General features: G+C 43.4%; 1 protein-coding gene across 3 annotated transcripts in view; it reads right to left on the bottom strand.

Annotated features, from left to right (window-relative positions):
- The window catches only part of ssbp2a (single stranded DNA binding protein 2a), a 45,846-nt gene extending 34,328 nt beyond the window's left edge, over positions 1-11,518 (bottom strand). For 2 of the 3 annotated variants that reach the window (XM_061768026.1, XM_061768027.1), the window contains exon 1: positions 11,362-11,518. In XM_061768026.1, coding sequence (XP_061624010.1) covers positions 11,362-11,417 — 56 coding nt within the window. In that variant the 5' untranslated portion in view covers positions 11,418-11,518. The remainder of the gene's footprint in view (positions 1-11,361) is intronic. The other variant, XM_061768028.1, reaches the window with a different exon arrangement.
- Between the last annotated feature and the right edge of the window lie 13,243 nt (positions 11,519-24,761).

The raw sequence follows: 24,761 nt of genomic DNA, 5'->3' as shown, positions 1-24,761 counted from the left end.
TAATATTTGGATCGTTTTTTTTTTTTTCACACTCACGTTTGCTCAAACATGTCAGATCATGTCATTATGTGATTGTTTTCTATTGGAATGAAATAGCTCACATGGATTCACGATCTGCACCATTATTCAATGCGAGATTGACTCTCCTTCCACTTGTCTGTCGTAAAAACTGGACAACACCTGCCGCCGTCCTAACGGGAAATCGGATGCTATGGGATGCTCCCTTCTCACATGAACTCGGTGGCACATCCATCTGCGTGTTGTTCAATTGCAACATGGCACAGAAGCCCCAACAACACCCAAGGGAGATGTAGATGAATGTGCTCATCGTTGGGTTAAAATGCCTTTCTTCACAACACTTCGGTAAATCTTTTTGACAGCAAACGTGATGCCACACACACACAAACACAAATGCAATTTAGCCAAGAATAGGATGTTACTAAAGCTTTCACAGAGGGTTTAGGATTTTAATACAATAACAAGTCGTAAATAAATGTAACATTCCATTTGTTTGTCAATGATCTACAAATTGAACTGTTTAAATAAGTAATATAATTAATATTACCTGGAATGAAAAACATCCATTACAGTTAAGCTGTCTGACAAAAGGTGTCAGTGCCGCTGTTTGCTCTTTCAAACTGCTGCTTGGGGACACTCCACACTCATCATGTTTTCCAAGGCCGGCCTCGTTTACAAATGTGCAGTCCTTTCTCATTTTTGGCAGCCAGTTCCTCAACCCTAGCTGCAGGTTCCATTACCTCAAAGAATGCTGATTGGGCTGATCATTTTTGGACCAGACACAAACGTATCATTTCGACACGATGCGCAAGATTACATATTGTCCCTGGTCTGTCCCAATGTCGTCTGTTATTTTTACACAATATCGAACCAATGTAAAGCTTTGAAAATTACCATCTATTAATTTTCTTGAACGCTTTTCTCCCTATCGCTGCCAGCCCTCCCGGTTAACATGGATATTTGACTTCTAAAGCCGTCAATGGCAGTGAATGTGTGAAACAACTTTGCTCATCATTTTATTGATGGCATCACTCACGGCTCGAAGACCTTTGGTGAAAGACTTTGGGAAGATGATGAAACCGCAATTGTTTGCTTTTGTGGAGTATTAACGGCCTTTTGTGTGCTCGAGTTGAGCGAAGATTGGATGTCGCTGGCTGTCGTCCTACCTTACAATCAATGAAAGCGAGTTAAATTAGCGTTTGATTCATGATAGCTTTATAAAGTCCTAATACCAACTTGAACAAACTCAGTGTTTGGTAACTCCAATAAGACAGTGTTTAAAACTCATTCAGTGCCAGCCCTCCCAGTTAACATGGATATTTGACTTCTAAAGCAGTCAGTGGCACTGAATGTGTTAAGTTTTTGCTGCGAAAAAGTGTGATTTTGGAGATAAAAGTATTCCACCCGACAGCGACGATATGTGCCAGAACCCTCACCAGATTGGAGTTACCTTGGATGTTTCAGATTTGCACTGTTGTTCAACGATTTTACACTGCATGGGGGGAAAAAAATCAGGGGTGTAAATGTTACGATCAATTTTCTATCTCGATTTTTCGGTAAGGAACAATCCATACAGAGATGGAGATGGAGTGAGCGTCTCTTGCTTTGATTGCAGCTGGGAGAAAGTGTTAGAGTTACCAAAAGTCTCCAATTACACATAATAACAATACATAAAAGTTACTAGATTTGTCACTAGTTGCTTTAGGGGGGGGAAAAAAGTCGTTAGAGGCATCTGAATGGTTCCGAAATTGGCATCACTGCTTCTTGTGTTCCTGCATTTGTACGGTCGGTTTCTCGATGCAGTGTGCAACAAAAATAAACACACTTGAATTATCACTTGAGGGATGACATGATAAACTAAATAAAAACAACATATCAGCAGTTTTATCTTTTACATTTTATTCCCTTCCTGCACCGAATATAGCCTTGAACCGGGTTTTTGGACGTATCATTACACCCCTAATCTGTAGTATAGTGGTTCAAAGAGCTGAATTTCACCTCGATGACTTTCACTCAGCCGATTTGGGCTTGCTTCCAGTTCACAGAAAAAGGCCATTTGCAACTGCTCTCACAAAGTTGCAAGCCTACAGTATGATTGTACAGCATTTCATGGAAAATGAAGAATTAAGATTGAGGTGGAGCAAGAATTATTTTTTTTCACAGGTAGTGTTTTGCTACTTTTTCTATATAACTGAGAAATCAAATGTGAACTGGACCTTGAAAATCCCTAAGCAAGGTCATGTGCTGTGTTTTTTTTTTTTTTTTCGAATGTCATCAAGGATTTAATCGGGACTGGAGGACACACACGTCTGTGCAATCAAGTGAGGATGGTAAAGCTGAAGAACTCTGCTGCTCAACCAAACACAAAAGAAGAGGGGGGCGGGGCGGGGGGGGGGGGGGGTAGAAACACGAATAGAGGGATACGCACAGAGAACAGTCACTGCAGGGGGGAAAAAAAAAAGCGAGTGTGTGTGTGTCTTAAGCAGTTTCTAAGCCTGGCCGTCATGCATGCTTAACCTTGCACTAGCGCCGGTGCCGTGCTGCTTGCATATCAATGGCGGTGGAATATCAGCAGCTGCCGTCACAGGAGGCACAGCAGCTATGAGCAAACGCGCCGGCACGCAGGGAAAAGTTGACACGTGCATCGTGTTTCAAATGATGACGCATATATTGTTTTTCTGTCATTTTGTATGGAAATACAATGTTTGGATTATTAACAATGAGATGAACTTCCATAAATGTCGAGAGGGTTTAATTTTCAAAACCATGGCTTTTTTGGGACAAATGATTCAAAATCCAATTGATGATGCACAACAGTCATATGTTGTCATCATTTTGAGCAAAATGCATTTTTGTAAGAGCTCCTGTTACATATCACCTTAACAACTCTCTCATTGATTATGGATTATTATTGAATTGTAAATTCCGCTTGTACCTCATTGGAGGATGCAAGATTTGCCTCTCACAGTTGCTGTTTGGAGTCCCATCCTTTGGAAGATGCTCCACAGATTCTCAGTAGGGTTAGAGTCAGGGGACGATGGTGATAGTCGACGTTAGTCGGCAACATATTGTGTTAATATCGTATTGCGACTCCCACGCGTACTTAATAGACATCCTATCAGATTGCTCTGATGTCATCACCATCATTCTCACAGCAGCTCAATGGTACAGAATATCCGTTTTGTATCCGGGGCTTCGCTATGAAATGTTGTGTAGTGTTGGGCAAGCTACTTGGAAAATGTAGTGAGCTTCACTACATTGACGCTAACCCCCGGAGAAATGCAGCGAGCGACGCTACAATAAAATGACCAAAGTAGCCAAACTACATCAAAGCTACTTCAGTTTTCAAAATCTTTGGATCGACATATTCCCAATGTCTTGGACTAACGCAGTTCCAGCACTGTGTTATTATTAAGACAACCGAACAGTATGTCCTAAACAGATCATCTATTTGGTCATCATTCTCCTCTATTGTAAGATGTAAATTTGATAATATTACATTGATTATTTAAATGAACCACAACAATTTACCTTCCTTCTAAATTCACCTGCACGTGCACGATATAGATACAGTAGATAGCTAGACGGATAAATAGACAGAATGAAGAATGTGGCTCTGCGATACCGAAAGGCTACTTGATGTCGGGAACAACGACGTTACGACCACGCCGCTGAATATGTGGTGAAACTTGTAACGTCACCGCTGCCTCACGCTGACGCTGCCACGTCACCGCTGTTTTTTTATTCATAGGTCATTTCTGAGGCAATTGTAATTTCTGTTTTCATCAAACCAAAATTAGTTGTTGGCCTCCACAGTTAGGCCCGTGTTTGTCAGTGTTCTTTCCACAATTGTAGCTCAAGTTACAGGAAATGTTCCGAGGGCGCGCATATTCCTGGCGTTAACGGTAGAGCCGCGCATATGTGGCGTCTCCGGTGTGCGACACAAAACTTCCTGAGAAAAACCACAAATGCCACCGCTAACAACACGGCTAATGGTAACACAACAGACCACAACTGTCTCACCGACGTGCAGTCTACTTATTGGAAAAGTGCAGGGCCAGGTGACAATTAGATATATTAAAAAAGTGGTAAAGTGGAAGGAAGGGAGAAGTGTAATGGTGGCTTTCTAATTAAAAAAGAAACACTTGAGGACACCCACGAGCTCCCAGGGGACAAACAGTGATAAAAAAAAAAAAAAAAAGCTTTGAGGAAGCTGGGCTCTTTCCTCCTTTTTTGCCCCTCTTCTCTCCCTCGCATGCTATCTGATGCCAAACGAGCTCCTCTGTACCCTTGATCCATTCCCAAGGACCCCGAGGCTTACAGTAGCCATCTACAAGCTCCCATCTGTTGATTGACACATCTCCCCGTCGCACTCCTGCTTGCGTTCATCAGAGGAACACACAAACACAACGCGCACCTTCAAAAGGATGTTGCGGCTGACTTTGATAGCAGCCTCGCTGGAAGGCTCCGGGGAACGATGCGTCAATGCGTTTAGCGGGTTCAAATACGTCTTCTGTGACAATTCTCATCACCCGTGGCATGATTGTGTCATGTGTCACAAAAGCAAAACAGAAATAGTTCAAAGAAGAATATTCTCATTCATTCATTTCATTGTCACGCAATTGATTTTTGGAGTGCAAATTTGTATACAATCTTGGGCCACAGCTTGAGGTGCAACTGCGTAATTCAAGACGATCGATAACACAAAATCCGAAAAGGATCATTTTAACATGATTATTGTTGCTTTCATAGGATTCATTTACTTAATTTCCCTGATGGGTAAATTATATTTTATATGTATGTACATATATATACATTTTACAGATATGCATCATAAAAATGATTACAAACAGCTCCCAGTATGATGGTGTGAACTTTTACACCATCATACAGTGCAACCACAACGATAAACATGGAATGAATACCTCGCTGACAAAACGAAGCGATATCATATTTTCAAGGCAGAATTCTTGATATATCATTCGTATTGAAAGTCAGGAAATTTGTGCAGGTATTGCACCGATCGATGTGGGTGTTGAGCATGTGTGTCACTTTTAAGAAGATCGTTTCAAGTTAGTCACGAAACACACAATAACCCGGGAGCCAATATTTGGAGTGATGCCTTTAAGGATGATCCAAAAAGGAATTGTGATTTTCAACGTGTTATTATTGCGGATTGTCACTGGTCACTGTAATAATGACAGAGTATTGTCATTCCCATTCATAGAGGCTGCATGGCGGACAGATGGAGATTGATTATGAGGGCTGAAACATATGGGCAAAGCGCTGTAAGCAGACAGATCAGATGGGCTTACGGAGTTGCAAACGCTGTGCGTTCACTGCTGTTATCCAACACACACATTCAAAGTGCTCGCCACAAGGCCTGCTGCTTTAGGCAGATGGGTCAAACAAACACAACAGTCTGCGCCACCAGATATCACCTGAACCATGTTTACAACTGTCACTTTCACTGCTGACAAACACTTGTTAACTCACGCCTGCAAGCAGTCAACTTCAACCTTTAGACAGTTTAAAAATTGGAAATGATGTTTTTTCTTTACAGGGTGTACCATAGGTTTGTGTTGTTAATGGTTTTTGTTTGGGTTTTTTTTTTTTTTTTTTTTTTGGGGGGGGGGCGGGGGGACCTTATGAAATGTGTTTGCATGCAGAGCAACAAATTTAAATCATACTGAAGTTCCATTAAGGAAGCAGTCACACGGTTGCAATCGAATTTAACAGAAAACAAACAACGTGGTTAATTGGCCAAATGCACATTATTGGAAAAATGATCATCCTCACTGGATGAGCTCGATGAAGATGCAAGGCGCTGGAAAATTGATGGTGCGGCATATGAGGAAACTAAATTATTGGACCGTTTTTTTTTTCTTAACGGAAATCTTAATGCCGAAAAGTATCTTAACAGGCGCGGCCTTCGCAGATCCCCAGAAACTCACTCAACTTGATTTTTATCTCCAGGGGGCGTTCGAAGGCCACGGTGTATCAGGAAAAGATACAAAACCTAAATCACCTCCCTGAACGCATCATCGATGCCATCACAAGCATAACTCCAGATGTGCTGATACGTGTTCTTCAGCAGTGGGGAACAAGCATTTACATGTGTTTTCAAAACAATTGTAGTTGTCCAGTTCATATCAAATCAATAAAAAGGATTTTCATTTAAAACAAAACAAAAAAAAATCATGTTTATGGAATCTTATTGGACACCCTGTATAAACATAACAAACCTTATTTTGATTGATACTCTCAAAGAGCTGAAACTAATGTTGCTGCCATATGTGTATATGTACATATATATAAGAAAAAAGATACTGAACAAAACACACAAACAGTCTCTCGACAAACTTTCCACATATGTATATAAATTTGTTAAAAAACAATTGTACTTTTGTTACCATGACAACTACGGGCCCAGGAGGTGGACACTTGTTAAGCTCTGGTTCTAAATATGCGAGTGCCAGCTCCCAAACACGTGAAAACCCACATAAAGACTTCATCACCATGCCACCAAATTGCTCGTTAAACAAACAAAATCCAATGCAGCTCTGCTTACCTCGTGGATTTGACGGTGTTTCAGACGTGTAGTCTGACCATTGCAAAAAAACACACACACACGTCACAATTTGGCAAAATGAGCTTCTTGCGCACGCACGTATGCATGCGCGTGTGTGTGTGTGTGTGTGTGTGCAGAATGATGAGCCGCAAATGGCTAAACCTCCACCAGATGGATGGCAGCTGCACATCAAACTGAACAACAATGACATGATAATAATTATGATAATTTGGCATACAAATGTGATCATAAGATGGCTGCCCCCCTTTTTTTTTTTTTTTTTTTTTTCTTCATTTGAAGTCCAATAAAAAAAAAAAAAACAATGACATTTAACGTAAAGATGAGCTGGGCGCTTCTGTGTGGCTCATGTTGTACAGAGGTAATGTAATGAAATGCACTTCAAACCACAAAGGCAGAACTACAGTACATGGCCTTTGTCCACCAACTGTCAGTGACGTGGGCTTGTTGAACAACTGCAGTTCACAGCGAGTGGCCATGTCGTGTCACTTTTAATCACAATCAAGTGCAGGCCTCGACACAGGTACAGCCAAACAGGCAGAGAAGAGAGGCGCAAAGAAAGTGTTCAGTGAAGTCGTCGAAAATGTTTCCTCCGAACGTGATACAATGACGCACTATGTAAACCCACATTTCACATTTTTAATGTGCACCATGCGGGCTTATCATTTTACTGCAGTGACCAAAAAAAGTTCCTGAGGTGTCACGTATCAAGAGGAAAGTCGAAACATCTTACAAGTTACCGCTCCATTGACAAGAAAGTCAATGTAAGTGCCTAGATTGATGTTCGATGTATGTTGAGAGATTTTGTATTTTTTTGTATTTTTTTTTTTTTTAGACAGCCTGGCAAAGGTATTCTGAGCATGAGGGGCCCAACGCTAAAAGGTAGCACTTGCAACTCAGAACACAGTTGGAAATGAAGTTCCGCAAGGCAACATGTGCCTTGTTCCAGTCCGGACTGTTTGATTCTGTGCCATGCTCAATCATGGGCCGCTTATTTACGTCAGGCACCGTGCTGGGCAACTAAGGGGTCCTCGGTAAGATTGGGAACAAAGTTTGCTGTGAATCCATATTCAGCTGAGTTCTGTTTACTTTGCATTTGTCAACATCAATTCTGACTCCTAAAAGAAATTCATACGCATCACGTGTGAGTATGACGATGAGACTACAAGCTTACTCACGAAAGTCAGCCTGTGGTTGCCATGGCAGCCAGCAAGGACTTGACAGCCAGCTACCTGTCACTTCAGCTGAAAACTTTCCGTTGCATGTTTAGGAAAGCGTAGCTGCTCGGTGGCTGAACTCCGATCCCTGCTTTATGGCACTTGCAAAATATTAGGAACAGCACTCAGCATCATCACCGTGTGCGGCTCGACAGCAAATCACAACCTCCTAAAAGCGCACGGAAATAAATCAACACCTCTCTCCAATAAACAGTGAACGTTATGATCCTCATAAATGGAGGGTTTATGGCCATTTTTAACAGTGTAGCCGATCAGGGCTATGTGCACGTCATCTGTTGCCTCCTTTGTTGTGGCGGTAATAATTTGGTTCACTCATGAGCACATATCACTCAAATCAAAGTTATGACCAACCGTTTGAATCTTAGCTGCGGACGTTGTTCGTTGTTTTTTGTTATCAAGAACAAAGGGCTTTGCTGGCATTTCAAAGCATTGAAGCTACTAAACAGAATGAAAGGCGGATAACATTTCTGGAGAACGAGAAAATGTGCTCTCCTTTCGTGGCTCTCCAAATCTCGGGCACATTGTGCAGACTATGAATTATATTAAAGATACGTTTTATGTGCATCTGCAGCAAGGACACATCAGATGAGCAGTTGTACGGAGGTCAAACGCATTTGGATTTCAAACGCGCGTACAGTACGTGCGCCTGCACGGGTCCGTCCTGAGGTCAACACTACAACCAATGAACTAATGATCCGGCAAATTCCATCACCCCAGCTCGTTCCTCTCCTGTCTGTCTCTCTCTCGCTCTCGCTCTCTAATCTGTTGTCGCCCTCGCTCGCTCTTTGATGGCCCGCTGTGCGGCAGAAATGAGAAACAACGGCTCGGCGGCAGCAGTCGGACCCGGTCTGCCTCTCTGATACACGCCGCTGATAAACAAGGCAGCTTGTTAAGAACGAAATTCATCTCGCCCTTGCCTGCCTTTTGCCTTTCGCAGCGTTTCCATCTTCTCAGACAGTCCTGTATTTTGTCACGGCCTCGGCACTGGCGCACAAGATAAACCTTGCCTTTTGGCCACAGATAACCGCAAATTCTATGCAACGTACGTATGTAGTCAAATTAGGAAGTTGAGTTTGCAAGAGCTTTTTCAAGCGAGGTGCTGCTTCATAAAGATAAATATGCTAAATAACACTGACACAAAGCTTTTATGCAGCCTGTATTGGGAAAGTAATCATATTTGGCCACGTTCCCAACCAATCAGTGGAGCAAGGTAATAATGCGTTTTTAAAAAGTTACGAGCGATTTAGTGTCAGCCGACTGTGGGCGAGAGGCAGGCTGCACCCTTGACTGGTCAGCAGTCCTTCACAGGACACAGACAACCATCCACACTCACATTCATATCCATGGAGGATGTCAAGTATTCAATGAACTTCACATGCATGTTCTGGGAATGTGGGAGAAAACCAACACGGAGAAGATGCGAACACCACACGAGTCATTTTTTGTCGAGGGCTGCATTTGTTGGTCCGGTTTCCCTCACAGGCCCGTCATGACAGTCAAACCATATCAATGTTTCATTGCCTCATCGTCGTATGACATACAGTATGCGCAACAGATTGGTGGAGAACTAGTTTTGAAATTTAGAAGGCAAGGATAAGAGCTTAACTATTGTTCAAGTGACTGTAAAAAAAAAAAAAAAAAAAAAAACAATGCTCGCAATAGCTCAACGTTATTGTTTATTACACTTGACAATTTGAAATTTTGGCACAGATTTGAGTAAAAATCATGGAAGTTGACGATTTCACGGGCCACCTAAAATGATGTGGCGGGCCAGATGTGGCCCCCGGGCCTTGAGTTTAACACGGGCTCCAAACTGATATTGTTTTTAGTTTACGGACTAATTCGGATATGTTCACATGCTCCTATTTTCAAACAAGGAAGAGTGCAATAAAACATGTCAAAGTTGCCCACACAATTTGAATGTGTCATGAATCAAAATGTTTTTTTTGTTTCATATTTATGATTTATTTTCCCTGTACACGCCCGGCGCCCGTCACAATTAAGCATATTGTTAAATTAAAGCCTTTCTGCAGTGTCAGACAAAACAGAACATTTTTGTAATACAGCTTCGCATTGGCTCGCAGTCAGGAATGCTGTCGACCTCGCTATAGGGGTCCCCTCCATGTACTACACAAGTCTGCTGAGTTTTGACAACAGCCTGGAAGGAAACTGGGGGGGGGGGGGGGGGGGGGTCCTTTTCATATCGATTAGCCGCGAAGAACTGCAACACGAGGGCCGAATTTACCGGCAAGCACCCAATCGCCGTGCCGGCAAATCAGAATCAGAATCAGAATCAGAATCATCTTTATTTGCCAAGTATGTCCAAAACACACAAGGAAAAGTGAGCATTTGAAGCAAAGGAATTCTCCAACAGCAATGCAACCGTCATCAGCTCAGAAAAAAAAGTCGTATTATTTTCTTGCAACTCCGATGCACCCGAGAGAGAACGCAAACACAGACCTGACAAATTGGCCGATCGTAACTCTGACAGCAATAGCTGTGCACAGTCCACCCAAATTGGGAATGCATCTTATAGGAAGAAGCCGCTTTTAAGTTGTTCCATTGAGCAAGGCAGCAAACAACTTAAGTAAATAAAGCCCCCATTATGCAAATGTCTGTCCTTGAACATGTGTGTATCGCTGTGTTAAAACAAATCAACTGTAAGCTGAGCTAATGAATAAGATATATAAAGAAAGCAAGCACTGAGAGTTAACATGTGAAGAAAATGTGTGCGGACACAAGTGACAGGTTGTCTTGCATATATATCATCGTCCACTGGCAAAAGTTTCCCTTGACATCAAGTACTCCTTAAGCACTTTCAAAGACAAACTGGTAGGCTTTTCTGACAACATCAAGCAGTAATACATTTAAAACTACACATAAATATTCTACGTGATCATATTACAGGAGAAACATGAATATTTGGTGAAAGGTGATGGAAAACGTGTACAGTGTGTAACGACATGCTTTTATTCCTCCACAGACGCAATCATTTAATTAGATTACTATTTGTCATCAAACAAAAACAAGCACTTTAAAAAAAGAAATAAATGTTAATCCTCATCTCCAATCTTGCAAACGTAAATGCAATCATTTGGGAGGATTTCAAGAACCCGTGCCTGCAGCAGCCGAATGCGCGCATTTCGTCCGTGAGCATCCACGCACAACGTCTAGTTTCTCTTTCGCGTGGAGGATTGCGCAGCATTTGAAACAACAACAATCACAAGTTAATTGGCACACCCAACATATTGTACAACAGCCAGAAAACTGCGCATTGAATTCTACAGTAAAAAACAAAAAACTAATAAGAGAAAAGAGGTCCAAACTGTCAATCTTTCCTGTGAACAGAGCAAGCGGTCAACTTTCCAAGCCGGAGCAGAGCTCCGCGCCGCGCGGCTCCGTGCGTGTTTGCGCGCGGCTGCACACGCGCCTCCCCCCCCCCCCCCCCCCCCCCCACCTCCCCCCCTCCTCCTTCTCCGGCAGCCTCGGTTTCCTCCCCCCATACATAAAACTTACTTTTCTCTGGCTTGGCTGTCGGACGGCACGTTGCTACTCTTGCCTTTGGCGTACATGCTTGCAGAGAGCTCCGATTGTCACGCACCTGTCAAGCCATCACAACCTCCTTGGGCACAGCCCCGTCACCATGGCGACACGAGCAGCGTCCGCTCCTATTGGATGCCGCCTCAAGCGGGACCGCCCACTCGCAGCGGCGACGGCGGCTGAGTGACACCGCCGAAGCCACGCCTATCCAACCGAGCCCCGCCCCTTGCCCTCCCCTCTCCTGTCTGTCTCTCTCCCCTTTGCTTTCCATTTCTGAGCGTGTCTGTCTGTGTGTCTGTCTGTCATTTCTTCCCTAATTGGAAAGGCTCTCCTGAAACACACACACACAAACACACACAACCACAGACACACACGCACACACACATCCTCCCTCCTCTCTCAGTGCAAAGGGGAATTTGAAACCGTCCAACCACTCGCTTCGGCTGCGCCTTTTTACAATCAACCGCCTATACGTGCACACATACACACAGACAGACACACACACACACGTACAACACACACAGTGGAGTGTGCATAAAACTCTTTGCATATACAGACTTCTCCACCGCTGTGTTTATTTACATTCGTGTTGACCGGGCAGGTGCACACATATCCACTAGGTGGTGCTCATGCACCTGCCCTTTTGCCCTGGTTGAAAAAAAGTGCCCTTGTCACTGTTGGCCATTTTCACCCCTTCATTCATTAATGTTAGGTGAAAAAAACTTACCCAAAGTGTTTTGAAATCTGGCAGGCATTTATTTGAGTCATTGGGCGAATTGTTAATATGATCCGGCCTTGCCCTCAGCCCCCCTCCTTCTCCTTCCAAAAACCTGTCATTTGAACAGGGGTGTGTTGACTTTTTATATGCACTATAGCCTCTCCTCACCTCCTTTGTCAATAGTTGTATTACTGACTGTGTTAATAGAAATTAATACATAAGTTAGATACATACTACTACTTTTTCTTAATTGCATGAATCATTTTGCCAATGGGTGCCATTTTTGGGGGGCTTGAGCCCCTGCCCCCAAAAATGTCTGTGCGCATCCCTGGGGTTGATGCAAGCACATGTGGAACAAACGTGTTCGGAAAGGTCCCGGGGCAAAGAGATGAATGTGTGACATGAAGTAAATAAATAGTTTTTAAAAAATTCACCTAAATGAAAAATAAATCAAATAAATAAATGAAGTGCGGCGGGTGGAGTAGAGGAGCAAAACAATCACCTGTTGGAGCAGCTGCCAAGTTTGTGTATGAGATTTCAGTGTCGGAATGAGAAGCAGCAACTTCTCAAACGTTGACGATATCGTACTGATGTGACCTACTGACATCACCAAACAGTTTTGTTCTTTTTCTGATGCTTTCATTGCAGTCACTTCCACTTGTTGTTTGTTTTCAGTTTGTTTTGTTTTGGGAGGTCACAGTCTCCTCTTCAGCTGGTAAAATGCAATGCTCTATAGGGTTTAAGTCTGCAGATTGACTTGGCCAGTCTACAACTTCCCACCTCATTTATGCTTATCAGATCATTCCAAATGATTGTATTCCTACAGCCAATGTTGGGTGAAATGGCTCTCATTGATTTTCCATCTTCTCTCAGATAGACAGCTGTTCGGTTTTCCCGTTGGTTACACCTCTAACTCTAGCGATCGTTGTCTTCACAGGCAAAATACGGCCGGGGATCATTTATAGTCTTATTTCCACTTCCTGGCTTCCTGTTGCGGGAGTCGTGCGTTGAATGGACAGCTATGACGTTACCTCGTTCTACTTCTGTCTTATTGTTTCGGGTGTCAGGTGTTCATTGACGCGGGAGGTCGCATTAAAGTGCGCAGCGTATCCGAGTGTCGGAGGTCAGATGGACAAATGTGTCATTATTGCCTTACTTCTGTGACCTACTGTTTCATCATAACTCACCGCAGCTGTTTCCTGTTGGTCTGCATTCTCTTTGGCCGGTTTGTTGGGTGCTCTCCGCTTCGTCACTGTTCCTAGTTGCAGTGCTAGACAGTTGTAGTGCTGCATGTTTTGTCTCGCAGTTCCTTTTTCTACAAGTGCGGCCTGGAGATACAATGTTTCATTCAGACCCTCGCACTGTATCTCAAATCACCTTTCCCCATTGAAATGGATGGAAATGCTATGAATCCAAGAAAATGTTGTTTTATATATATACATTAGAAAAACACATTGTAATAGTTATGCATAATTAAATAGAATGCAAAGAATTACATAGTTTGTGCATAATCTAGGGCAGCGGTCCCCAATCTTTTTTTGCGCCACGGACCCCGTAGTCGCTGCGCAGCGAGACAGACGCCCACGAAGTAGAATAAACCAACATTTTCTGGAAAAGTATGCCTTAAAAGTAAAATCCTGGGGGACTGGGGCTCAGTGAGCAAATTTGTACTTTTGCATGTTTTGCGGTAATGATGCGGTAACGAGGAAAAATGAAAAGCATAAACGACAGGAAATACAGGAAAGTGTGTTGCTGCTCAGAAGAACAAAGTTGAATCACTAACAACGATGAGTATCATTCACTTCAAACAGTATATGCAGATAAAGCAACCACATGTTCGTATTCTGCCAATACTTAATTGAAACAATACCTGTAATATGCAACTACTCTAGGTGCAACTTTGGTGGTCGCTGAAGCAAAAACTCGGGCATGGGAGGAGTTCGGTGAGGCCATGGAGAAAGACTTCAAGGACGACTTCGAGGAAATTCTGGTCCACCGTCCGGCGTCTCAGGAGGGGGGAGCAGTACACCACCGACACTGTGTATAGTGGGGATGGGGCGCTGCTGACCTCGACTTGGGACGTTGTGAGCCGGTGGGGAGAATACTTCGAAGACCTCCTCAATTCCACCGACACGCCTTCCCATGAGGGAGCAGAGTCTGGGTTCTCTGAGGCGGGCTCTCCTATCTCTGGGGTTGAGGTCAGCCAGGTGGTTAAAAAGCTCCTCGGTGGATGAGATTCGCCCGGAGTTCCTCAAGGCTCTGGATGTCTGGCTGTCCTGGTTAACACGCCTCTGCAACATCGCAGTAGGTCTGAGGTCTATTCAGGGGTGCCGGAGAGGAGGGTCCGTCGGGAAGTCGAATCTCAGATTCAGGAGGAGCAGTGTGGTTTTCGTCCTGGCCGTGGAACCGTGGACCAGCTCTACACCCTCGGCAGGGTCCTCGAGGGTGCACGGGAGTTCGCCCAACCAGTCTACATGTGTTTTGTGGACTTGGAGAAGGCGTTCGACCGTGTCCCTCCGAGGGTCCTGTGGGGGGTGCTTCGGGAGTATGGGCTACCGAACCCCCCCCCCCCCGATGGTAACAGTTGAGGGAAAAGGTTTGGAAATTGGAATAACTTGGCAGTACACAACAACCATAAAGTACAATCGTAATAATAAAGAAATGGTTTCATCAATGCCTTATCATCTTTGCAAAGGCAGAATTTGTACCTAATAAAGTGTCAAGCGACATATATTCTTCCCAGCCTATGATGTGTTTTCGGGTTTTACTGCAGGTTGCGTGTCACGCTGCCGTCCGTCCTCGAGGAGGATCCACGCCACAGGTTGTCACAACATACCAAATCCGCTAAGGGGAAGGGACGCCAGAGGAACAAAACAAGGTGGACCGCGGCACGCCACTGTATTCCGCATGTGAAATCAGCACTTGGGGCTGTTAGAAAAGGGCTGATTCACGCACAGTAAGCGCTTTGGGAAGAGCGTGCGCGTGTGCAGGTGTGTGCGCGTGTGCAACGTAAGGGCGCAGCACAGGGACAGCAGTGTTTACGCTTACGCAATGCTCCTGCGATGTGACCCACTTGGAGTGGATGCTGCCTCGTTCTCTTCTGTTATCTCTTAACCCCCCCCCCCCCCCCCACACAACTCCACTTTCTCTCATCTCGATCACCCCCTCCCAGTGCCAAATTAACCCCTTTCCCCCGGAGACGTTTCTATTCCTGACAATCAGAACTTTTGGTTTTGGGATGAGTCCCTCTGGGTTGATCGCCATGACAACCACTCACATGCAACAGCCACGTGTTGGAGAGGATGGCGAGGAAGACAAAAGAGGAAGGGGGTGAAAGAATAAGGATGACGTGGGCGAAGAGAGGTGAAACTGTGAGGGAGATCATATTCCATGAGATCCATTCAAGTCATACAATCATTCGTTATGTTCCCTGTGTGTGTTCAAGCAAGAAACTCACATTTCGAAGTAACTGCATGTTTAAATGGAAAATGAAGATGACTGAAGGAACAACCCAATGCACACTGACAGTAGACATCCCAAAAAAAAAAAGAAAAACAAGTCTTTTAAGTGGACAGAAAGATCATCTGGACTGAGCTGATCTCCATGAACAACCTGGTGACCTTTCCCCTTTGGAGGTAATAAGCATTTGTCTCGTTGGAGATTAATTGAGTAATACAGGTACATCTCAATAGATTAGAATATGCTAGAAAACGTCATTCATTTCGGTAATCATACAACCCCAATTCCAACGAAGTTGGGACGTTGTGTTAAACATAAATGAAAACGGAATACAATGATTTGCAAATCATGTTCAACCTATATTTCATTGAAGACACTACAAAGACAAGATATTTCATGTTCAAACTGATCAACTTGATTGTTTTGAGCAAATGATCATTAACTTACAATTTTATGGCTGCAACACGTTGCAAAAAAAGCTGGGACAGGTGGCAAAAAAGACTGAGAAAGTTGAGGAATGCTCATCGAACACCTGTTTGGAACATCCCGCAGGTGAACAGGCTCATTGGGGACAGGTGGCTGCCATGATTGGGTAGAAAAGGAGCTTCCCTGAATTGCTCAGTCCTTCACAAGCAAAGATGGGGCGAGGGTTCACCTCTTTGTGAACAAGTGCGTGAGAAAATAGTCCAACAGTTTAAGGATAATGTTCCTCAACGTAAAATTGCAAGGAATTTAGGGATTTCATCATCTACGGTCCATAACATCATCAAAAGGTTCAGAGAATCTGGAGAAGTCACTGCATGTAAGCGGCAAGGCCGAAAACCGACATTGAATGTCCGTGACCTTCGAACCCTCAGACGGCACTGCATCAAAACCCGACATCAATGTGTAAAGGATATCACCACATGGGCTCAGGAACACTACAGAAAACCATCCATCCATCTATCCATCCATCCATCCATCCATCCATCTTCTACCGCTTATCCGAGGTCGGGTCGCGGGAGCAGTAGCTTTAACAGGGACGCCCAGACTTCCCTCTCCCCAGCCACTTCATCCATCTCTTCCGGGGGGATCCCGAAGCGTTCCCAGGCCAGCCGAACAGTTCGGCGCTACAGCCGTAAGTGCAACTTGAAACTCTATTATGCAAAGCAAAAGCCAATTATCAACAACACCCAGAAACGCCGCCGGCTTCTCTGGGCCCGAGCTCATCTAGGATGGACTGATGCAAACTGGAAAAGTGTTCTGTGGTCTGACGAGTCCACATTTCAAATTGTTTTTGGAAATTGTGGACCTCGTGTCCTCTGGGCCAAAGAGGAAAAGAACCATCCGGACTGTTATGGACGCAAAGTTGAAAAGCCAGCATCTGTGATGGTATGGGGCCGTGTTAGTGCCAATGGCATGGGTAACTTACACTTCTGTGAAGGCACCATTACTGCTGAAAGGTCTATACAGGTTTTGGAGAAACATATGCTGCCATCCAAGCAACGTCTTTTTCATGCACGCCCCTGCTTATTTCAGCAAGACAATGCCAAACCACATTCTGCACGTGTTACAACAGCGTGGCTTCGTAGTAAAAGAGTGCGAGTACTAGACTGGCCTGCCTGCAGTCCAGACCTGTCTCCCATTGAAAATGTGTGGCGCATTATGAAGCGTAAAATACGACAACGGAGACCTCGGACTGTTGAACAGCTGAAGCTGTACATCGAGCAAGAATGGGAAAGAATTCCACCTACAAAGCTTCAACAATGAGTGTCCTCAGTTCCCAAACGTTTATTGAATGTTGTTAAAGGAAAAGGTGATGTAACACAGTGGTCACAACATGAGCCTGTCCCAGCTTTTTTGGAACGTGTTGCAGCCATCAAATTCTAAGTTCATGATTATTTGCTAAAAACAATCCAGTTGATCAGTTTGAACATGAAATATCTTGTCTTTGTAGTGTCTTCAATGAAATATAGGTTGAACGTGATTTGCAAATCATTGTATTCTGTTTTTATTTATGTTTAACACAACGTCCCAACTCGATTGGAATTGGGCTTGTGGACATTATATGGATTCATTTAACACTTGGGAAAATACGTTTCAAAGGGCAAATTCCTGCCTAATTTCCATCCGTCCATTTTCTTTACCGCTTATCCTGACTAGGGTCGCGAGCTGCTGGAGTACATTAAAAATCATGTACATCGTTTCTTGTTTGTGATGTAAAATTCTGCATTTTGGATTGACAATATCGCTATATTTTACGATGAGCAAAAAAGATGGAACGTCGGCTCAATGTTGGTCCAATGATCAAAAATCCAATTTAACATGCTGAGATGCTTAAATTTGTTCATTTGTTGCTCTAATAGCGTCTCATCTACATTCGGATCCAAAAGAAATGAAAATAAACTAGGCTCTCTTTCAGCGAGATGCCAGGTTTTCATTTACTGATTATGAAAGCTATATGAATCAGCCTTGGCAGAGGTCTGCACCCAATGATTTTGGTTCTTTTCCTATTTCTGTCTCCTTTCTTTCTATCTCTCAGTCCACCCACGAGTTTCTTCCTCTCGGTTTTACAGCGCCGGGCCATCTGTCTGAGTTTATCGATGGCAGGTTGCATGTGTGTGGACGAGAGGAAAACTAAATCATAACAACATTTTCTTTCTCCATAGTAGCTGCCGTCTGTCATACATACACTCAATTCTACATAGTAACTTCCATGCATACGAGCCCGCACAAAAGAATGATTTGTTATATAGTGTTTTGACAATGTTGTAAACAACAGTCTTTGTCCACAGAGCCTGGTGAAGCTCTGTAATCGTATATTTCCACAGAGAGCATCTTTATGCAAAGACGTTAATTAGCAACCGATTAAAGTTGCCGCACAAGAGAGTTTCTGGAGATTAATCGGCGTTGAAATTCACTAAATCTAGTGCCTCAATGAATATCTGCGTATAATGGGTGGAGCATGAACAATATACACCTTGTCACATTGTTTCCAAAGGATTCAGCAACAGTTGTGAAGTATGCTCTTTCATAGCACTCATCAAAGTTGTTCAATTTTTTTAGGGTTCACCAAACGCCATCACCTGTCCCATTACAGACACGCATGGACTATATCTAGAATCACATTCACACTTGCAGATAGAAATCCGTAGCACACGCGCAAGCGCTACGTCCCGTTTCATAAGAGGTATTACACAAAGCAAAGTGATGATCAATGATGATCTCGTCGCAATTTACGCACAAATTAACTTAGTGGGAAATCTGGGCCTGTTTAACTGAACACAAAGCCAGTGCTTATTTTGTTGTGTGAATGGCAACAGGTGAATTGCATCTTATGCCGTCGAGTGGGAGAGCATTTCATAATTCAGCCTGTCACTGCATCGCTGGTATTGAAAGTACAAAGAGAATTCAGTTAAATAGTCTGCAACACAGCTGACGATCTCTCGTGGCACGTAAATGGTCGGGAATTACTGACATAGACCACGTTTATTGCAACTTAACTAAAAAATCAAAATTAAAAAATAAAAAACAAAGGCGTCAAAATGAGGTGGTGTGCAACCATGCTACTGCTTCCAGGCCAGAAAGAGCAAGTGGGAGGGGCTTTGCTTGGCTTCTCTCTATTTGGGATGGTCACATGGTTCAGCTCCACTCGAGAAAAAGCATAACAAGTAAAACAGTCAGGCAAAGATTGGCCCTGTTTGCTGTTTGCTGATGCGGACATGAAGCTGACGAACACGTACACAGCACACATAGCGAAAGCAAAGTCAAACGCATGAGACTCGTCTGGTCCAGGGGCAGGGGCGTCTTGAAACTGCCTGCTCCATTAAGCACTTCCTTCCCCCTCCTTTCTGCTGATGAAGAAAGTGTCCCGACCACGGATTTTCTTAATGGTGGAAAAAGTTACCAACCCTTCATAGATGACTGGCTAAAAAATCTGGAAGAAAGAAGAACTTTTACACCCTCCCTGTGTCGACTACGCAGACATCGCGCTTGAGGGTGTGACGTTGCATCACGGAAGTATAGCCCGCAAACACCGATGCAGTGGCGGAAATTGGCATGCGCCAAGTGTGCGGCCGCACAGGGCGGCACTCTGGGGAACGGCAGGCCGACCCCAAGTCCCCCCACAGCACCCGAATCTGTGAAAATGTGAATTGCTCTCATTAGAGTTTTAATATTGGGTGTGTACTGATTATCAACCATCCTGTTGATAAAGCAGATATCAATCATTAATGCATTCGCCTCTATTTTGAATTTATTGAAAAGATCAATTTTGGAAACCCTTCTGCACCAGGCGTTTTGCCTTTGACCTTTACACCCGGCCCAAGCGGGGCAACGAAGACTGACTCGGCTTCACCAGCAGAAGGGTTCCGATTGCGGCCTCTTGAGCTAGACTCGGCTGCGGCGGCTATATCCCCGGTGGCTTTCTTCAGCTGAACCTCCGGAGGAAGTAGCGCATCAATTTTGCTTGGAATCCACAGCAGCCGACTTCAATGAGGTAAATAGTTGCGTGCCACCCTTTTATAGCTGCTTCATCCATCAGGTTTTAGGATTTTGCTTTTTTCAGTTGGTGGGACGTGGCTAACCTCAAGTCCCAAGGCATCCTAAGCTCAGCAACTACAATGGTTTTCATGCTCCTGGATAGCAGGATCACGTCCTATAGGAAGAAAGGTGCACACTCAGCTTTCAGTCAGAGGTGCGTTGCAAGATAGAAGGTGAGTTCTCAGCTGCCGTACTGGTCTTACAAACCTTGTCCTCTTCCCGCGCAGAGATTATGACTTGGAATCATCTGTTAGCTTTGATTTGTTGCTGTTCCACCCATTCGGCGATTTCCTTCAGGACTTCATCGAGCCTCCATCTGTAGCGCCCATCTTCTAATCTTCCGCACGTCGGGTTGGTCACGGGACAAACACAACCAAAGTTGTCTGTGTAGCTCTGTCATTTGTACAATCACATTAAACTGCTACTACATACGACATGATGAAATAGTAAACCGTGGACTAGATCATAACGCAGTTACCTTTTTATGATTGTTTAATATTATAACTTGATTCTCACAAGAGAAAGACATTTAAGATGTTTCTTTACAGTAGGGCCCTAATAAGCCTTGCAGCTTGTAATTCATTTTAAAAATTGAAAATTTTTTAAATAATTTCAAAATGAAAAATAACTCTTCCAGTACCAAAATACAATAAGCTGTACGTCTTGGACCTTGATGTTGATTCCTACAGTAATTAGGCAGCTGTTAAATGATTTGTTACGAAAGGGACCTCAAGCAATTTCCCTCAACAGATGTCTGATAATTATGGAGGTGCGATCATTTTATTGTTCTTTCTAAGTTTCATGCAATGATAGCCGGCAAATATAAATCACGTTTATAATGCAGATTATGATGCCCATTTGTATAAAAACTACAAAAACACTGAAGTTAAAGCACCTTTGTTGCACAGAGGATTCAAATGCCATAAAGGTGTGGGCTACAGCGCATCTACTGTAAGTTCAACTATATTGAAATGGGCAGAAAAACACTTTTCATACCTTGATCAGTTCTTTCTGGTCCTAAAACATAAGGTAGTGTTTGCGCCAGAGCAGAAAACCTTCCGAAAATTCAATGTGTGCACTGCCTTTTGTTTAATTCTAAGCAAGTTTCCCATCTGTGAGATTCCTGACGATCTGAGCTGGGCGGCGTGTGTACGGACTGCGGAGTGCTGATATGTATAAGAGAAGACACCACCGCCAGTCTATCTATCTAAACCAGAGGTCATCCAGCGTCCTGCACCGGACGTGTGTGCGCCGTTGCTTCTAAAGCAAAGTTTTTTGTCTTGCTTGTCTGAGTTTTACCTTTTTTTTTTTTTTTTTTTTTAAGCCACCAAAAATTCTTCAATAAGCCGGGGTATGAATGTGAGTGCGAATGGTTGTTTGTTTGCATGCGCCCTGCGATTGCCTGGCAACCAGTTCAGGGCGTACCCGATGACAGCTGGGATAGGCTCCAGCACGCCCGCGACCCGAGTGAGGAGAAGCGGCTCAGAAAATGGATGGATGGATGGATGGATGGATAAAGAAGACTGATATCTCAAGGCACTACTGTACTGTACATTTGTTGGCTTGTCCTCTTTTGTACAGTATTGTCATTTATATTCACAACTTAAAGTTTGATATTGTATACAAACAAAATATTTGCCACTAAGTGATTTAAATGTAAAAATATATGCAATTCGAATAGTAAGTATAAAGGGAAGTATAAAGGGCTAGGGGGGGGGGGGGACAGTCAGAATGCTGTCAAATGCATTTAAATGTACATAATATACAACTGCAGTGGTAATAAGGTTTAATCCTTAATGTTCTTTATTGTGGCTACATGCATTTCAAATGAAGAAAATAAAACTGAAAAAAGAAAAGCAATTGTGTCTTCTGTCGTGCTTTCAGTACTGACTCTATACATGCTTGGAGACCCACATGCTCAGAGGCTCTGAGGTGGGTTCAAGAGTCTTTCATTGGGAAACACCTTTCACCCCCATTCCATCTGTAAGCCTAAACGATAGATGATCCCGCATCAAGGTCAGGACAGAGGTTGTGTGCCCATATTAACTGCACCTCTTCTACTGATGGACTCTTTCGCCATTGGGCCAGAGGTCCACGAGAGCTGACTGACAGATGAAGGGGTAGCCTCTTTCTAAGCAAATGTCAAGCGGACGCACTTTACACTATACGCAACGCACTTGGCCTATATCCAGTTGAGAGAACCCAGTATGCACATTCCACATAATATTGCCTGTGACTTTGCAACGCTCTGACATGATGGAAATCATGACATCAGAGACAAAAAGCAGATTTGAATACATATTCTCTATATATTATAGAGTGGGTTGCTGAAATGTTGGGTATTTCTCTCCATTGCTTTTTTTGTCTGTAGTTCAAAAGAAAGAGAAGAAAGGACATTACATCCTATTTCTGCGCCATAAAGACAAATAGCAATGAGGCGGACATAGACTCCGAGTGAGTTGATGGTGTTGAGAGAGAGAAACAAGTTGAGATCGTCACAGAGAGAGCCAGAGGACTTGGGAGACGTTGAGGACACAGAGCAGGAAAAAGGAAGTCAGATGAAAATCCTGACAGTAAGATACAAGCACAGTGTGACACACAATTTTATTGGAGCGTCGTTGTTTGGTTTTTTTTAAGGTCGGACTTTACGGGCTGCAGAACCACTACTGCTGATACAGGGGAATATATTAGGTCAAAAACTATTTTGTTCAGGTGCATTCGAGGACGCCATTAGCATTTATTTCATGTATTCAGGAACTAAAGCATTTAGTGATTTATAGACCAGTAGCAGAACTTTCAAATCTATTCTGAAGCTGACTGGAAGCCAGTGTAAAGACTTTGGAATTGGAGTAATATGCGCTGACCTCTTTGTTCTGGTCAGAACCCGTGCTGCAGCTGTTTAATGCTCTGTTGGGGGAGTCCAGGCAGAAGACCATTACAATAGTCAAGTCCACTTGAGATAAAAGCATGGTGAAATAACTTACTTTTAATGACAAACGACAAAGGCAAAATGTGAAGGAGTCAGGTTGCAGATGTGTCTCGTGAAATTCTTAAATGTCACACGAGTTGGAAATAAGTAAACCACTGTTTAAAAGAAGATTAAGTCGTAAAATGGCAAAGCAGGACCAATTGCATGTTATCCTGCATGAAATTATTTTGAATAAAAGACATTTTAGTGTAGAAAAATGCTGTTTTAATTTGACAAAAAACATACGTTCGAGCTGCTTTCAATCTGAGTATACAAAGGGACAATAAAAGCCGTACTATTCTGTTCTATATGATATTTTTTATAACTTAAAACAAGCGATAATGCTTATGGTGACACTTGAGTCCATCTTTGAACGTGAGTCCGCTTCACCAAACTGTTGCATGTACAGTATATTATTGAGCTCCTCCTATGTTCTTCTTGAGACCACAAAAAGGAAAAAGGAAGATTTGATCATTTAATGTTCACTGAATTAAAGTCTTATGAGGTACTCTGAGGTCTGAACTCCAAAGTTTTGTGCAACCTTAAGGCGTACTTTCCATCAATTTGGAAGGGAACGGTCGACCACAGAGGTTGACTGTTTCAGTTTGGCTTTGAGCAATAAAGCTGCATTCCACTCGAAGAGGACGCACGAAGAGTTGAGCAAGGATTTAACAGTTTGAGCGACAGAGTCCTTTTCCTCACTGAGTCGTAAAGGCGAGTTTAGATGGGAAATCAACCGGATTTGATTTCGAGGAACTCTCTTGTCGGCTGGCAGATTTGTTTTTGAAAACGCTAAACAGCTCGAGGCAAATGTTCGACCTAGCTTTGACAGACATCTTAATGCTGCAGCAGTGGCGATGTGATTTCAGCCTGTGATGCTTAATCATTTTTGCACATAAATGTTGCGCAAACACGCGCAGCAAGAATTACGTAACTGAGCTTTGCTGCCAAAAGCTTCAGATGCACTTGACTGTGTCTGTGAGAACTTGTTCAGCAGGAGGAAATTGGGTTTCTCTAGCATGCGAGGATCTGCATTGTGTACGGAATACTATTTTTGAGTTTGAGCTTGAATTATGGGCAACAATTAGCATTATTACATTATACATTCCATCAAGGTACAAAATCATAACCTTATTCTGGAACCAGTTAGAAGGGATTGTTCGTTCTGTCTTTGCCTGTAGAGCCATGCGGTAACTGTTTTTATGCTCCACTGCCTGCTTTAAAAAAAAAAAAAAAAGCAGAGTTGCCGTGTTCCTTTCTGAGGTCTTTGGAAGGTGAACGGTAATTGCTGAGGGGAGGATTTAGCGTGACGCTGGAACAAAGCAGTTCTTTTGTTTTAATGGGACAACACTCCGATTCTTTGAGACCCGCGCTGTAGACATTAACCTGACACATGACTGTAAAATGTAGTTTGTGTTCAGGTATTTTTAGTAAGCAGAAGAAGAGAGGGAGAGAGAGAGCGAGAGAGAGTGAGAGAGAGAGCTGCTCCCTGATGCAGGTGAAGTTTCATATTCCCCAAATAGTGACCTCCACTCGAATAAATGCCAGGTACCAATTCATTTGCAGCCTCCCTTTGACTGACGACCACACCTAAAACAGACGTTTGCTGTACTCCCCACAGGAAAAATAACAGGTATAGTCGTCTGCTTGCTTTTGCTACACCTTCATGTGTCATCTACGAGCACACACACTGCCTGCACAGCAGACATG

This window comes from Phyllopteryx taeniolatus, chromosome 3 (assembly GCF_024500385.1).
Source record: "Phyllopteryx taeniolatus isolate TA_2022b chromosome 3, UOR_Ptae_1.2, whole genome shotgun sequence".
Lineage (NCBI taxonomy): Eukaryota > Metazoa > Chordata > Actinopteri > Syngnathiformes > Syngnathidae > Phyllopteryx > Phyllopteryx taeniolatus.
This window is presented reverse-complemented; position numbering and strand designations above follow the sequence as displayed.